We start from the raw sequence: 19,161 nt of genomic DNA on the forward strand, positions 1-19,161 counted from the left end.
AGAATATGACGTTATTTCCATTTACAAGTTTAAAAAGCAAAAAAAACCCCTACCAAAGATAAGGAAATGAACACCTACTTATTAAGTCATCTCGAGAAGTCCAAGAAGAAATATTTCCTAAAAAATGAAAAGAAAACGACATTTAACAATCTTAACAAACAAAAGAAACCTATTAAAGATAAGGAAACAAACACTTACCTATTAAAACCATCGAAGTCCAAAACGTCCCTAAAAAAATGGACGTTAATTTCGCAAGAAGCAGAAATCGTTAAAGACGTTTAATTTCGTTATAAAACGGTTAAAAAAAAATAGTAGTTTAAAATACGCTAATACTTATTTAGATTTAAAAAATTTTACAAGGGGGGTAGAGGAGGAAATTTTTTTTTTTTTTTTTTTTTTTTTTTCCCAAATTTTTTTTTTTTTTTTTTTTTTTCCCCCCCCCCCGGTTAAGATTAGCAATACTCTATTTATTATATTAGTTATATTTCTTATATTTATTATATCTATTATATTTATTATATCTTTATATGTAGTAACTTTTATATAAATAACGTTGGTATTTTTTCTTTGTTATAAATTTAGTTCCTTCAGTTCACCTTAGTTCTTTTAGTTCCTATTAGTTTTGATAAGTTCTTGTAATTATAAAGTTCTATAATAAAGTATAACCTTTTACACTATAAACGAACTCCCTATTTTAAGCGTGTCTTGTTTGATTGGATTTTAGTCATAGTTAAACGTACTTAATCTCCCTAACTGCAAATCATAGTTAATTTATTCAATATACCAAATTGATTAACAACGAAATAAAAATTTAAAATTTACGTAAATATATACTCATTAGTATGAGGATAAGAAAATGGCTACAATAAATACCATCCAATAATTTTAGGCAATCAATATATCATATATATTCTTTAAGATATACAGATAACAATGTAGTGGTTGTAGGGATGGTAAAGTCCTAGGTCCTGGACCTAAAGACCTGGTCTGGGACCTGGTAGCAGATCTTTAGGTCCAAATTTTGGACGAAGCGGAGCAGGTCCTAAAAAGCCCTAGCCAATAAGGTTATAAGAGATACATATGTTTAAATTATATATGTATAATTTGCTGTAAATTTGATTTTAAGTAATTATAAATTATAAAAAAGTGCGCTGCAATATTGCAATACAATTTTTATATTATTAAAATCATATAAAAAATGAGTTGCGATATTGCGATTCACATTTTTATATTAAAATCAATATAAAAAAGTGAATCGCGATACCGCAACTCACTTTTTTTATATAAAATCAATATAAAAAAGTAAATCGCGATACCGCAACTCACTTTTTTTATATAAAATCAATATAAAAAAGTGAATCCCGATACCGCAACTCACTTTTTTTTATATAAAATCAATATAAAAAAGTGAATCCCGATATCGCAACTCACTTTTTTTATATTTAATTATTACTAAAATTCATAAAATCTATAAATAACTTAGTCAGGACCAGGTCCTGGGACCAGGTCCAGGACTGGTCCTAACAGGACCTGGTCCGCAGGTCCGTTCAATAGGACTTATAGGTTCCAGGATCAGGACCGGATAGAGCTCCTAATGAGTCGAGTTGAGTCGAGTCACGAGTCAAAAACCTTAATTTTAAAGTACTATTTATTAAGTTAGAATATAATTAAACGAAAATTACAATTATGCGAGTCAAAAATGCGAGTTTATGCGAGTCATTTTCGGAGCTCTAGGACCGGACCAGGACCAACCTAACCATCCCTAAGTGGTTGTGACAAATGAAGTAAATTTATCTGCTATATAAGAATCACTAAAAACCTGTCAGAACATAAGTAACACATACAGATATAAAGATAAGCCTAGATAACCTGAACCCATCAATTTGAATTAGACTTCTATCTTATGATAACTTTTTGATTTGTTTGCAATTTAAATTCCATAAACTAAAAACACATAAGCTTATAATAGAGGAAATTTCAGTATAACGTGACAAATTAATGAAAATAGAGCATGCGTTGTGACACGCCGCCCATAGGATATTAAAATAAAATATCGTATGTTGCCACTGACGTGTTGAGTTCATATAGTTTCTATGCTTGGTTTTAAAATAAAAATTAATTACAAAACATTAATAAACCATTAATTAAAAATAAAATAATTAATGTGGCACTTTTTACTCAAAAGAAAAAGGCTAAAAGAATGTGTTTGTTTATTATTAAGGACGAAATAAAATTTTTATTTTCCAAAAATTGAACTGCGGAATTTCCTATCGAAATCCACTTGTATTTATACATTTTTAAGAAAAATATTTCTAATATTTCTAATATTTCTAATAAAATTTGAAGATCTATTATCATATGACTTTTTCGTTACACTAAACTAAACTATAAATATAATTTTATTGGCTAATTATTTATCCATCAGCTAAATATTTATCCGTCACTTACTGTGCCATGTGACTTGTCACGTGACTTTTGTATTCCCAACTATTTCTTTTGTGTAACCATATCATGTGACCTACTGCGCCACAGGATTTACTGCGTCATTTGTTTATTATATTTTCAGTTATTACATTTCAGTTATTACATTTCAGTTATTACAGCGTGACAAGATGTAAAAATTACCTTATGATTCATAAATTATATACGCCTGAATTTTAAAAATTCTATAAAAATAAAATTTATTAGTAAAACTGTATTATATATATAGTCATCAAAATTTTTTGGTTCAAGCAATCTTTTAAGTTGAAAAGAATGCCAGCCTGTACAAACAAAACATCACGAATTTTGATTTTTTATTTTTATTTTATATCAAGTGTTGCATACCATTCGTATCATTAGATATAGTTCAATGATAATTTTAATTGTATTTGAAAATTAGCAAAATTGCATATAAATTCTTTGTATTATAGGCTAATTACATTGCTTAATTTAAAGACTTTTATTCCACAAATAGTGGATCACGTAAAACAAATAAAAATACTCGATATATTTTAAATCTATATTACATTATCAATACTTTTCTGTAAATCCTTACAAATTAATTACAGTGACATGATTTTTACATGTCAAAATGCCGATTAATTGGACTACAAATCAGATCGATCTTTTAAACTGATTAAATAAACTTTTTTTTTTAACAGTTATTTAAAACTGTTTTTTTTTTTGTTTTTATGATTTCGGCTTCTTAGATACTCGACATGAAATGTGAGTAGAATGGGAAAGAGAATTTTTATTGATTTGGGAACGTTACTAACGTTCCCTTTCTTTTTTTCTTTAGGGAATACTTCTGTAAACCTCAGCTTTTTAGTAGTGCTTATAACAGATCAGATCAGATCAGATTTTACTTAGATTCAATCTGATCTGAAATTAATTAAATCTGATCTGATCTGATCTGATCTGAATCAGATCGGTTTAAATTTAATCTAAATCAGATCAGATTTAATTGATCTGATCTGATTTGAAACTGATTAAATCTGATCTGATCTGAATCTGATCTGATCTGATTTGAATCTGATTTGAATCTGAATAAATATGTTATAAATTCTAAAGCTATAATTTGTAAATATGTAATTCAGCCAGAATTATGCACTTAACTCCGGCAGGAATTATTGAATTTCCTAAAAAGGAAATTTAGGTTACATGAAATTCCAAATTGGTTCCTATAAAAATCGATTTTTGTGGAACGGCTATCGCCAAAAAAATGATTGACATATCCGTTTTGGCTGGAGTTTAAAATTATGAATTAATTCCAGCCGGCATTATGAATTTGGCTGAAATTATTAGTAAAATCAAATCTGAGATCTGAATCAAATCTGTCAGATCAAATCTGATCAGATTCAGATTTTAAATAAGCCTAATCTGAATCTGATCTGATTTGATCTGATTTGATTTGAAGCTAATTTGATTTGTTCAGATCAAATTTTTTTTAATCTGAATCTGAACTGCAGATTAAATTTATCTGATCTGATCAGATCAGATTTTTTTCAGAGCACTACTTTTTGGATACCGGGTTTTGAATGTAAGTAGAATAAGAGAGTGGGTGGGTGGACTTTTATTGAATTGGGAATGTAACTAACATTCCTTTTCTTGGTTTTTTTTACTTTAGGAATGCCCCTGAACTTCAGCCTCTTAATACTGGGTTTTGTAGTAATTAAAATGTTGAGAACGTTATATATAATTCACTCGTAAAAGAAAGACTGCTTGTTTGTCTGGAAATTATTAGTATGCAGTTATTCATAGACTACTTTGCTAACTGCTTGTTTGTAGAGGAAAGACTGTATACTATGTAAGTATGCTTGTTTACACTTCATAGATCAAAAAAGAGAAGTTTGAAGTCAGAGTGTTTTACTGCAAGAAGATTGAAGACCGCTTGGCTGGACATGAGCAAGCTCATAAAGATTAGACAACTAAACTACCAGAGAACATCATCAGAAAAAGGAGCCAGTATATAGTTTAAAAAAAAATTTTATAGAAAATAACAAGTTAAATTAAAAAACATTAGAAATGTTAAAAATGTTTTGATAAAAAAATTAAAACAGCAACGCTTTGATCAACTTCGCATTGATTACGAATAACTTCTCAGAACAATAAAAGATGGTCATGCATTGGGCGGAGACCCTATTGTTGTTGGGTCTATTTCACTGACTGATTCCTTATGAAATCTTGTTCGAAAAGAAGGATTCAGAATGAAACCGTTTTCTTGAAATGTTAGAATTAAGGTTTTTATTGCCTGATGGTATAAAAATTGAAAAGGTGGTACAATTAAATGATAACTACTTCCTCAAAAAGATAATGACAGAGATGAAAATATACCTGATTTGGAAAATACAGTTAACATTTCAAAAAAAATGGATTCTACCTTCAGAGCAGAATGTAAGTGAGCATGTTCTTGGTACACTTAGAAGAGTTTTTTCATTCTAGCTTGCTCATAATGTTGCATTGAGCTGCTCTGTTATTATAATTTTATAATTTACCAAAGTTTAAATTTAACTTCTCATTAAATTGATATATTTTTAAACTTTAACAATGTTGGTTAATTTCATTCAAATTTTATAAAAACATTTTAAATTATTATCTTTTTTATATAACAGCTTGTTTGTTCAAAAAATATTGTTTACATTTAAAAAATAATAAATAAAGCTTTTTGGATACAGCTCTTTAAATTAAAAATTTTTTCTTTGGTATTTTTCAAGAAATCATTTGAGTGAACTCTATAAAAAATTTTATTCGTCATTTCTGTAAAAACTCTGTAAATATGAGCCTTTCACAAATCTATTCGCGGAAAATGTAAATAATTTGATAAATTCCATTTATTAATTCCAGAAATATGAACCTTTTTACGGAAAAAAATGGAATACTGTATAAAAAACGGATTGACTTTTTTTACAGGAGAGGGATCTGTATTATTATATTTGAATTTTTTTAGATAATATCAAATATGTTTTATTAAAAGTTTTAAACTTATTTGGATAATAACTTAATTATTAAACTTAAAAATTTAGTGGAAAAAATGCAAACCATACTAAAAGTTGATGAAAAAAATAACAAAAAGAAAAATCAATGAGATTATAAATAAAATGTGTAAGAAAAAACTTTACAATACTTTAGAATTTAGATCTGATAACAAAATTGCAATTCAATATAAATTAATGATATAAATGCAATAAATTTAAAATCATAAAAATTTAATCACTAGATCCAAAATATATAATAAGTATTCAGATAATTTTAACCTTCTACTTTATATAAAAATGCTAGATTTAAATTTACCCTTATTTTTATATAAAATTTTAATAAAAAGAACTTATATATTTTTATTTATTTAGCAATAAAATATTAAATTATTTATTAAAAGTATTAGAATAGTAATATATATTATATTATATTTAATTATAATTTTACCTTCAGTTATAAATTATATTTTTATCAAATTAGTAAAATTATATAATTTTCTTAATATTTAGTAGTCCAATTTTAATTAAATTGTAAAGTTTAATAAAAATTATAAAATAAAAAAATTTTAAGAAAAATATAATTTTAATTTTAGTCAAAAATATAGCTTTATAATTTATATATAGTTAGAGTTTAATATAATAGATTAAATTATTTGTGTTTTATTATTATTGTTATTTTCTTTATTTGGTTTATTATTATTTATATTTTGAATTAAATTTAATATTTTATGATCAATAAACATTTTATGGCTTAGGAGACTTTAAAAGAGATGTGTATTTTTTTATTTGCAAAGTAGGTAATTTTCTAAGTTAAAATTAGAACAGATTACTCATTGAGTCAAGAAGTTCACAAATTTTATTTAGAAAGGTATTGGATTTATTTATTTGAATTGGATAATAATGAGCAAAGTGGATAACTCCTAGAAAAATTTAAAATAGATTACTCAATTGAGTCAGAAAGTTTACAAGATTGTTTTAAAAAAATTATCTGCTTTTTCTTTTTATTTTATTTTTAATTTTATTTTTTTATTCCTTTTTTTTTTTCTTTTTGTTCACTTGATAACCAATTTAAGCAGATAACATCCTACTTTGTTATTAGTAAAGTTAGCTAATTCTAGCTATATCTTTTTTACTATTGGTAATTCAACTAATTCTAAAGGAGGATGGTTATGTCTTTTTTACCATTGAATAAAATTTTAATATACTAGGAAACGGTAACCGTTGGTGTGTCCGAAGCATCATAAATTACATGTTCATAAATTTAAACTGAACACTAAAAATATAACACTAAAAATGCTAAAAAAAGTAATAGTATCACTAAAAAATGTCATTTTATTATCATACTTTCATACTTTGTACTGTGTTGCAAATTTTTAATTTATTCTCATGATTGTCAAAAAAAAAATAAAAAGTTAACATTTAATTAAAAAAAATACAAAATGTAAAAATTATGAGTAAAAAAAAAATTAATTTATTATTTGAATGCCATAAAAAACTTTTAAGAAATAAGAAAATTTAAATCAGGGATAAAAAAATTTTTAAATTTAACGTATAAACAGTAGTCATGTGACTTTATAAAGATATTTTTAGAATCAGAGGCATAAAGATGCACGTAAACAAATCTAAGGTTACACCTGATCCTTAGATTTTATTGGCCATACACACGTGCAGACAGACACCAACATGCATGGTATGGAGTAGAATGAAAGTGTCCTACGCTTACGCTTCGGACAATTATTAATAATGTTTTTTTTCTAATAACAGATAATAGGCCAATACAGAAATTTACAATTATTGATAAAATAAAGTTTTATAAGTCATTCTACTCTTAGTGTAAATATATTATATTTAAAATTTATAATACTAATATTATTATTTTTTTAAAAAAATAGCAGTAATGATATCTATTAAAAGAAAATAAGATATTAGTTAATAATAGTATAAATTTTTTATTTAAAATAAAGGAAGGTACATCACTAGTTTTTTATTAGGAACTAATAGACCTTTACTAACAATAAACTTAAAACAAACTTAGAAAAAAAAATGGTATCATGCTACCTAAATTAAGTGATTCTTACTATTATGATCTTTCAGAATATCACTGATATTTTAAGTTAACTTAAATTTGTAAAATAAAAACACATACTTTTTTCTATAAATTCAATCCAATTTTTCAGCTTCTTTTAAAAATTTAAATGAATAGAAAATAATAATAAAGCAGTAATGACATCTATTTTATTAAAGAAAATAAGATATTAATTAATAGTATAAATTTTTTATTTAAGATAAAAGAAAGTATATAGTTAGTTCCTTATTAAGAATTAATAGACAACAAACTTAGAACAAATTTAGAAAAAAAATGGTATCATACTATCCAAGTTAAGTGATTCTTACTGTCATAGTTAGGGATGCTAATGGTTGGTTCAGTTCAGTTTTGGTTTTAAAACTGCGATTTTCAATTAAAATCGAACTGACCACAAAACTGACCGATAAAACCAAATTGCAAAACCGATCGCAAAATTACTGCAAATTGAATGAATTAATGTTAGAAAGTATTAATTATAATTTTATTTTGATAATATTTCTTAGTTATAATTTTTTTACGATAATAATATTAATTTTGTGATTTTTTTCAGCAAAATAAAAAATCACGTGATCAATGCGTAAATTATAAATTTTCTTATTTTTTTTTTGCAAGGTAGTGCAATTCATGAGTTTATTAGTTATATAATAGTAGTACAAAATTTCTGGTATATACATAACTAATCTATTAAAAAATAAATTTTCTTATTATTTCAAAAATAAGAATACTATATATATAGTATATATACAACTAAATCATAATTTTTAATAGTATTTTCAATAAAATTAATAAAACAAACATTTTTTTCTTTTGGAATATAAAATTAACTGATCAGTTTTTTTGTCAGTTTTTTTATATATAAACTGACGTTTAACTGGTCAGTCTTAAACTGAAACTGAATCGTAACTGAACTGGTAAAGACCAGTTATAATTGGTTGTAACTGAAACTTTTGACATTCTTAATCATGGTTCTTCAAAATATCACTAATATCCTAAACTAATCTAAATTTGCAAAATAAAAAATGTACACCTTTTTTTTCAGTTTCTCAGCTTCTTTTAAAATTTAAATAAATAGAAAATAATGAAGCAATATAGGTCTTGTATGATATAATATATATAAAATAATTAAAAATATTATTGCAAAAAATAAAATTTTTGTATTTTTGAAAAAAATTGTAAAAAAAAATTTTACAGGTCTTTAAATAAAAAAAATTTGCTCTTGCTTATTTTTAATAATTGTGAATAAAGCTCTGAATGGTTCAGTTCGGTTCCATTTTTCAGTTCTTTTCTGATTGAACAGAATCCGTTTTGCATAATAATTTACCATCTAGTGATCGTAAAAATCTATTCAATAGCTCGTTAGAATCATCTCGTTGAGACGATTCCAATGAGCTATTGATTGGGTTTTTACGATTACTGGATGGAAAATTATTGCGCAAAATGAATTCTGTCCAATCAGAAAGAACTGAAAAATAAAGAACCTTCGAGCCATTAATTAATTGTGAATTAATATTACATCATCTTTATTGATATTATATTTTACATTTAAAAATAATTTACAGTTAAATGATCATTTTTCATTATGACTTATAATTACACCAATATTTTTTATTAATAATTTATAATTTTTCTATTGTTTTTCATTATTACTTATAGTTATACCGATATTTTTATTAATAACTCACAGTTAAATAATAATTTTCTATTGCTATTATTTTTTATTATCATTTATTAGTTATACCAATATTTTTTATTAATGATACAGTTAAATGATAATTTTTTTTATTATTACTTATAGTTACACTAATATTTTTATTAATAACTTATAGTTAAATGATAATCTTCCTATGTTTTTCATTATTACTTATTATTACACCAATATTTATTATTATTATTATTATTATTATTTAATCCAGTATATTTACAAATTTATTAGAATAATATTAGTAATTATACATAATTTTTATTAATTTTTTACATATGATTACTATATATAATATATATATAATATTAATAAAAATAATGTATATCTCGTGGGGAAGTAATACAATTTAATCATAATAAATATTATCACATAACTAATAAACAATTATCATTTTTTTTTAGACACATTTTTCTTTTACAACATACAATCCTTTGCACTTTTTTCTTTGCCAAATTTCAAGTTCTTTTTTTTAAACCTTTCAGAGGTTTGTTTATTATTTTATCACTTTTCTGTCATGTTAATTTTTTTCTTTCCTTTTATTAATTATGTTTTCTTTAGTTAATTTTAAAATGGCTTTTTAAAATAGTTGAAATTAAGGTAAGTAGAACAGTTTTTTTTATTATTTTGCATTTTTTTTTTTAAGTCAGTACTTAATTAGTTTCTTTTTTTTTTTATGGGCAGTGTTTCTGTGGTTCTTTATTTTTTTCTCTCTCTCATTTCCTTCATCCTTTTTATTTGTTTTTATTTTTCATTATTCCTTTTTATTATTTTCATTTCCCTTTAATCCTTTTTCGTTTATTATCTTCTTTTATTTTTTTCTCATTTATTTTCATTTCTTTTTAATTATTTTTAATTATTTTTATTTTTCTGTTTATTTTTCATTTTTCTTCATTTTTTTTTCATTTAATTTCTGTTTATTTCATTCTTTTCATTTGTTTAGGATCCCAGACATCATATATATAACTCATAACTGATTTGCATGAATTTAGCACTTTTTGCTTCTGCTAAAATAGACCTAATTTGCTAAAAATCAAATTATCACATTTTAAATCTATACTAATTTGCTAAAACTCAAAATATGAGTATAACTTTTTAGCAAATTGACCTAAATTTCAAAAAAAAATCACATTTTTTGCGATTATCTCGGCATCCAGTGGTCCAATTTATGCGAACTTTTTTTATTTTGTAGCCCTCATTGAGCTCTACAAATTAAAAAAAATCTGCATAAATCGGATTACTGGATGCCAAGATAATCACAAAAAACTGAAAATAAAAAAAATGTTGCGAAACTAATCGGACGGGTTTTGGCCTGCATTATGCTTAGTTTTAGCTAGAATTATACTTAATTTTGGCCAAAATATAATCTGGACCCTGAAACTAATATTTTTAAAAATATTATCAGTAAAAGTTAAAAAAAAGGATAAGTTAAATTTAAAAAAAAGTACCAATTTGCTCAAATATAAAATATGACTTTGTAAAATCAACACAATTTGCTAAAACTTATAATTATGACTTTTAATTAATTTTCAATCAATTTGTTCTATCTAAAATTATAAGTTTAACCTAATTTTGATTGAATTTGCTAAAACTCAAATGTGAGTTATACATCAGAAAATTTTTTGGAGAGCAGATCTGCACAAATTTTCAGAAATTATATTTGCGCAGATCTTATACCCTGACGCAAAATATTAGAGGAAAATTTTAATAAAAAACTGCGCAGATTTTATAAATAACAAAGTTCTGCGCAGATTTTTAAATAAAAAACCTTCAAAATACCTCAGCAATTTTTTTCAGTAAAAATCTGCGTCACAATAATACAAATTAATTTATTGCATTAATTACTAATTTATTTATATAATCAAAATTACTTTTTTATTATATATTAACAAGTTTACAAATACAATTGAAATCTATTACTAGTCATTGCTATTTATCATCTCTTTACTACACATTTACATGTTTTTAATGGTTTGGACATTGTTCCAGTTGGTTCGATTCCAATAAACAACAAAATAAAATAGAAAATCAGAGATATTTGTTAGAAATAAGAAAATCATTTCAAAGTTATTACTTTCGAAATGTTTGACACAAAATCTCAGGATCTAAAAAATAAAGTAAAATGAACGTAAGTAGAATGTTCGTTAAAGAAGAATAAAAAAAAAATTATAAAGAATTTTGAAGATATATCTTCAAATTCTTTCATCCAGGAGCCAGAGAAAAAAACCCTACAGAAAAAAACAACTGAAATGTTAGTAAACGTTTCGCAAATTAAAAAACATGAAAGAATTTTGAAGGAATTTTACCTTCGAAATTCTGTCCAAAAGTCGTAAATCTGCAAAAAGTAAAAGAAAAGACAAATGAAACGTTAGTAAATGTTTCGTTAAACATTAAAAAAAATTAATTTTGAAGGTAAATACCTTTGAAATCCTGAAAAAATCTAGTCTGGTTCGTCTAAAGAAGCCCAGCGTCCCTATATAAAGAAGAAAGAACGTTAGAAACGTTCTTTGAAAAAAAAAATAAATTTTAAAGTTTCACAACTCTCGTTGTGAAACTTACCATTTACCCGTTTTGGAAGCCTTGGAGTACCGAAACCTACAACAAAAAAGAAAAACAAAACGTTAGCTAACGTTTCGTTTAAATAAAAACAAAAAAAACAGAATTTCAAAGGTTACCTTCAAAATTCTGTTCAGGGGGCATCTAGAGAGCCGTATTTCTACAAAATACAAAAATGAATATTAGAAAATGCTTCGTTAAGTATAATTATTAAAAAAAATTTTTTTCAAAGGTTTCACCTTCGATATGGGAGATCGAACTCATTTTCAGCTTTCTTTACCTAAAAAAAATAAAATATGAATGTTAGTTAACGTTTGTTTAAATAAAAAAGAAAAAAAAAATTTGAAGGTTTTACCTTCGATATGGGATCCCAGAATTTGTTTTTGGATTCCCTTGCCTAAAAAAAAGTAATACGAACGTTAGTTAACGTTCATCAATAAATTAAATAAAAAAAATTTTTTTTATGAAGATTTACCTTTGTATGGAAAAACCTTCGTATGGGAGTCCAAGTTTTCGGCTTCCTTTATCTAAAAAAAAAGGAAATACGAACGTTAGTTACGTTCGTCAATAAATTAAATAAAAAAAAATTTTTTTTTACGAAGATGTTACCTTTGTATGGGAAAACCTTCGTATGGAAGTCCAAGTTTTTGGCTTCTTTTATCTAAAAAAAAGGAAATACAAATGTTAGTTACGTTTATCAATAAATTAAATAAAAAAAATTTTTTTTTACGAAGATTTTACCTTTGTATGGGAAAACCTTCGTATGGGAGTCCAAGTTTTTGGCTTCCTTTATCTAAAAAAAAAGGAAATACGAACGTTAGTTACATTCGTCAATAAATAAAAAAGAAAAAAAAAATTTGAAGGTTTTACCTTCGATATGGGAGTCTGGAACTCGTTTTCGGATTCCTTTACCTAAAAAAAAAGACAAAACGTTAGAAATGTTTTGTCAATAAATTAATTAAAAAAAAATTAATTTTCGAAGGTTTGTTTTACCTTCGATATGAAAGTCTGGAACTTATTTCAGCTTCCTTTATCTGAAAAAAAAGAAACGAAACGTTATAAACTGAACATTTCGTTAATAAATTAATTAAAAGAAATAATTTGAAAGTTTTACCTTCAAACAGAACTTTCAAATGGGTCCGGAACATACCTTCAGCGTTCTGGACCTATAAAATACAAAAACGAACGTAACTAACGTTTGTTAAAGTTAAATTAAAAAAAATATTTTGAAGATTTTTACCTTCGAAATAAACATCTAGAGCTATTCTTCAGTGTCCAGGATTTATAAAACGTAAAAATGAACGTTAATTAACGTTTGTTAAACAAAAATATAAAAAAAATTTGAAGGTAAAACCTTTACCTTCGAAATAAGAGTCCAGAGCTATTCTTTGGCGTCCAGGACCTATAAAACGTAAAAACGAATGTTAATTAACGTTTGTTAAACAAAATATAAAAAAAAAATTTGAAGGTAAAACCTTTACCTTTGAAATAAGAGTCCAGAGCCATTTTTTGGCGTCGGGACCTATAAAATACAAAAACAAATGTAACTAACGTTCGTTAAAGTTAAATTATAAAAAAAAAATATTTCAAAGATTTTTACCTTCGAAATAAACATCTGGAGCCATTTTTCGGCGCCCAGGACCTAAAAACATGAAAAACAAACGTTAATTAACGTTCGTTGAAATAAAATTAAAAAAATATTTCGAAGGTAAACTTTACCTTCAAAATAAACGTCCAGAGCCATTCTTTGGCGCCCAGGACCTAAAAACATGAAAAACGAATGTTAATTAATATTCGTTGAAATAAAATTAAAAAAATATTTCGAAGGTAAACTTTACCTTCGAAATAAATGTCTGGAGCCGTTCTTTGGCTTTCAGGACCTAAAAACATGAAAAACGAATGTTAGTGACGTTCGTTAAACAAAAATATAAAAAAAAATTTCAAAGGTAAAGATTTTACCTTCAAAATAAGAGTCCAGAGCTGTTCTTTGGCGTCCAGGACAAGAAAATAATAAAACCGAACGTTAGACAACGTCCGGTATATAAAAAATATTAGTTTCGAAGTTTTACCTTTGAAATGGAGTCCGGAACTGGTACTTTCAGCGCTTTGGACTTACAAAAAAAAATAAAACGAACTTTAGTTAATGTTTCGTTAAATTTTTTTTTTGAAATAGAGTTCAAGACGTATCTTTTGTGTTCTGGACTAATAAAACGAACATTTTCTAACATTCGTTAAATAATATTAATATCAAAGTTTGAAATAGAGTACCTTTGGCGTTCTGTAAAATGTATTTTTTGAAGGAAATAAAGGAGTCCAACATCTTTTTAGTCCGAATCTCCTGCAGGTTGCAGATTATGTGCTGAATGTTGGACGAATTTGCTTTAAAGACTCTGAACCTTGCAAATAAATTTTTTTTTTAAAAAAAAAATTTCTCTGATAAGTTTCAAAGCTTAAAAAACTATAATAGAAATATTTTTTCTTTGGAATCTTTAACAGATTATTTTCTAAAAGGTATTGTAAAAAAAATTATTTCACAAAGTTTTTTCTTTAGTAATAAGTGTTGTAGAAAAAATATTTTTTAAAGTCTTGTAAAATTTTTTTTTAAAAAGTATTGTAGAAAAAATCATTTAGATATTAAATCAAGTTAGAGTTAATTAAAGTTTAAATGATGAAATTGCAGATCGAACTGATATTTTAATGAAAAAAAAGCAAATATCTGCAAAATTGCAGACTTCCGCATAAATTTCACATAAAAAAAAGCAGAAATCTGCAAAATCGCAGACTTTCTGCAGAAATGCATACATAAAAAATCAGAAACATGCAAAATTGCAAATTATTGCATAACTTTGTAAAAAATAAAAAGTGAAAATCTGCAAAATTGCAGACTTCCGCATAAATTCACAAAAAAAATGCGGAAATCTACTAATTTTACAGATCTCCGCAGTTCTGCATCTTAAAAAATTTCCTGATGTATATGTGATGTTCAGGGTCCTATTTGTTTTATTCTTTTATCTGTTTTATTTTTTTCATCTGTTTTATTTCCTTTATTCTTTTCATCCATTTCATTCTTATTATTTTTTTATTTTCATCATTTTCATTTTTATTATCATCTGTTCTTTTTTTATCATCATCATCTATTTTATTTTCATCATAATCATCCATTCCATTCTTATTATCATCACTTGCTTTATTCTTACCATCCGTTTTATTCAATTTCTGTTTCTTCTTTATTTCTTTTTGTATAACCTTAATTTCTGTTTCATTTCTTATTTTTATTTTTCTTCACCACTTTTTATTTAATTTCATTTCTTTTCATTTCATTTATTTCTTTATTTATTTTGATCCTTTTATTCCTAATTATTCTTTCTCTTTAAAAGGTAAAATTGATTTATAATCTGCCAATATTAAATAATCAAATAAATAATTTTTAAAACTATTAATAAACTATTTTTTTAATATTATAAAAAAAAAAAATTGTGAATCAAATCGGTAAACTTTTAATTAAAAATTAGCCAATTAAATTTTAAACATAAATCACATGACAGAATGTGAGACTTAAGCATTACAAGGGATGCTAGATCTAAATTTACTCATATTAATAATTTGTTTTAAAAAATTAAAAATATTAAATTTTTATTTATATTATTATAAAACTAACATGGTGTAAGATGATGATAGAGAAACACTTACTAATACTGATGATAATGATGAAAAGAAACTAATTTCAAAAGTTTTACCAAAGGAAGTTCTTGATATAATTAAAAAGGTAATTCTCTTTTATAAATAACTACCTATTGATAATAGGTTTAAAACAGATGATTTTAAAGTTTTTAGACATTATATTTCAAATTTGAAAGTTCATTATATTACATTTTTACAACAAAAGTCAATTGAAGATTATTTCCCTTCTAATTAAATATTTTAATATTGTATAATTTTTGATTTTTAGTAATCTATATATATATATATACTTAATATAATTAGTTAATTACATTTTAATTTTATAATTTTATAATAAATAATATATTTAATAATTGATATATTGTACATTTCTTATATTAAAAAATTTTTTTTTGTTCATAGTTACATTTCATCATAGTTATTAAATATGAAATGTCCCAAATGTGTGACTATGGTAAGAGTTGATTGTACCATTAAAAATTGCTAATAAAAACTGGAATTATTTTATAATAAATATAAATATAAAATTTAATTTATTAATAAAATAACTTAAATAATATTAGAAAAGTAATATTATATAATTATAATTATATGATAATGTATTACTTTTTTATATAGAAATTACTATATAATAATATTTTATTGAATTAGAATATATTAACATTAATAAAGATAATAATAAAATTATTAAAATTATATAATTAAAATATAATGCAAAAATAGTATAAGATGAAAAATAAAAATAAATTTATTTTTAAATTTCAATATATTTTAATAATATAATTAGTGTAACAACTATAATATAGTAAGTAGTATAATTAACCTTATTGATAGTAAACAGTTAGAAATAAAGTTGGTAAAATTTAAAGGTCACTCAGGAGTCAAGGGCAATAAAGAAGCAGATAGGGTGGCAAAAAACAACACAAAGAAACCAACTTGCATCAATATTAAAGATTTACAACAAAAGGATTTAATATACGATATCTACTGGAATGGCAAAAGAGTTAACAGAAATATCAGAAAATTTATAGATAAATTGTATGAAACTATATTAGATGCTGCATAATCTCTCAACCGTACACATAAATCAGTCTTTTCAGATACAACTAACACAATAGAAAAAGAGGTTATTTAGACACTGTTTAAAAAAAATACAGGACACAACTATACAACATCACTAACAAATGACAGATTCATCAAATACTTGAAACTTTTAAATTGTTTACTCTCAACTCTAGAAATCATAAAGGAAAGAAGATATGACTTATATGGAGATGTAAAATGTAGGTTTTGTCTTGAAGAAAATGAAGATGATAATCATATGATATATTGTCAACAGCTCAGTAATAAGTGAACAATTGTAGCTGACAACACTGTATGTAAATGTAATCAAATAATTAAAAATTTTTTATTACAAGAAAAACATATTCAATTAAGTCAAGAAGACACACAATAACTGCTCTCAACTTCTTTATTAACACAACTGTTGTTAATTTAAATATGCCTATTCCTTATGTTTACTTAATGATTAAAAGTTTTTTTCCAAAAGAAAAATACAAGGAACTTGAGACCATTGTTAAGTCAAAGAGAATAACATTAACTATTGCAGCTCTTTTCTTGGAAGTATTTGTTAGTGAATTTTACAATATCATCTGGCAACCACGTTGTAAGGCAGTAGCAGAATAGGAACATACTAAAGACATAAAAAAACAAGATTTAAGAAAAAGGCCATTAGCACATCAACGCATTGCATACAAACGGATTCTAACCATACAAACAGAAGAGGGCACGTTTGACTTGGAAAAAATGAAAATTTTGAAATATAATGAACAATGGTCAATAGCATTAGAAAAAACAAAACAATACATTAACCAATTTATTAGAGAAGGAAACAGGATACTTTAGAAGGTATATAATAATACAAAAATATACAAATATAATATAATCCTTCTTTTTTTTTTTATCTAAAGAGTAGTGAAAGCATTTACTTAAGCCTTATGAAATAGTGATCCTATATAATTTAATAGCTACTATTGAAGAATATAGGTGAATTTCATAAGGTAATAGTAGGGCACAGGAGCAATCTTATAGATGGGGAACTGGTTTGGAGTTTTAATAAATTAGTTATATAACAGATGTTTTTATATAATTAATAAACTCACAAATTGCATTACCTTGGTTAAAAAAAAAATAATATAATTAGTAATATTGCAAAATTAATTACTTTTTAAAATTTTTTATTGGAATATTACTATTAAAAATATTAATAAATTATTATTTACAAATTATATATTAATTTAAATTTAATTGAAATTATAGATTTTAATTTAAATTTCAAGGTTTTTCTCTTAATATATTTCAAATTTTTAATTCATTAGTATAAATAATAATTTTATAATTTTTGATTTGTTCATCAGTTAAAATTTTTTCAGTAAACGGAAAAGTTTGATCATGGATAAACTATTTCAGATTTCATTGTTAATGAAAATTATTGGAAGTGTATTTGGAATTTCATTAATAAGTATACCCAATCTTTGTTATATAACAGCCTGTGTTTTTTAAATTGATTCAGAATTAGAATTAGATACAATTCTGGTTTTCATCTTAACAATTGTGTATTATTTGCTGTTTTACATTTTTTTAAGGCTTCAGCAATATAATTAATAACTTGTTTAATGTCTAATTTATTTCAGTTCTATATTAAGTAAATATTAGTAATTTTGTAATAACACACGAAAAAAGAAAAAAAAAAGAAAAAAATACTTACTTGTATATATCAGCACCTTGATCAAATTGTTCAATTAAATGTCAAATATATAGTTATTTGTATTTGACCTACATTCAATAATTATAAATAAAATTTTTAATAAATATAAATTTAATAAATAAAACTTTATTATTTGTCCTTTAGACAATATATCTGAAAAAAAATTTATCACATGATTACATGAATTTTTCTGTCTGTTTATGTAAACATCATCCAATAATTATCTCAATTTTTGCTCTAGATTTCCATTTTCTAATAAACAAATATATTACTACATCTTAAAATTTTGAATAATTCTGATATCTATAGATTGAAGTTTTAATATCATATTATTTGGTAAAAGAAATACAATTCGAATATTGGTAAGTTCAATACTATTATTGTATTTTTTTTTTCTCTTTACTATTTTTTCTATTCAATAAATCATAACCTTTTTATTTACTAGTATTATTTGTTTCATTATTATCTAAAGATTCTTCAGATTTATCATTAGTTAAATTATCTTTATAATCATTGTCATAATCATTATCAATTTCATCATTTTTATCAATAGAAGTAACGAATTTATATGACAAAGCATTATCAATAATTAAAACAACATATCAGCTTTGAAAATGAAATTCATGATTCAGTTTACTAAGCCATTCATTAAAAATATCATGTTTCATCCATGCCTCTTTACACAGGTCGAAAAGTAAAAAGTCAGGCATCAATTAGTTACCAATCAGTCACTATTTACTAATCAGGTAGCTGATTGGTGACTGATTGGTGACAGATTGGCATTTCGCCAAATATATACTGTTACTAATCAGGCAGTTTGCTAACTTTTGATCCAGTGATCAGAAAAGGATAGTAAAATCGCATTTCTAGAATTAATACTTAATGAGATATTAAGTAAAATATAAAAATAAAAATG

General features: G+C 24.3%; 1 protein-coding gene across 1 annotated transcript; it reads right to left on the reverse strand.

Annotated features, from left to right (window-relative positions):
• Positions 1-12,073: 12,073 nt before the first annotated feature.
• OCT59_006141 (uncharacterized protein) lies at positions 12,074-13,687 on the reverse strand (the record flags this gene model as incomplete). Its single annotated transcript, XM_066141074.1, has 10 exons — positions 12,074-12,077; positions 12,153-12,194; positions 12,407-12,458; positions 12,539-12,590; positions 12,668-12,709; positions 12,948-12,988; positions 13,158-13,199; positions 13,398-13,439; positions 13,517-13,558; positions 13,636-13,687. The coding sequence occupies 10 exons, from the start codon at positions 13,685-13,687 to the stop codon at positions 12,074-12,076; spliced, it is 411 nt and encodes a 136-aa protein (XP_065997903.1).
• Between the last annotated feature and the right edge of the window lie 5,474 nt (positions 13,688-19,161).

This window comes from Rhizophagus irregularis, chromosome 14 (assembly GCF_026210795.1).
Source record: "Rhizophagus irregularis chromosome 14, complete sequence".
NCBI classification, from domain to species: Eukaryota; Fungi; Glomeromycota; class Glomeromycetes; order Glomerales; family Glomeraceae; genus Rhizophagus; species Rhizophagus irregularis.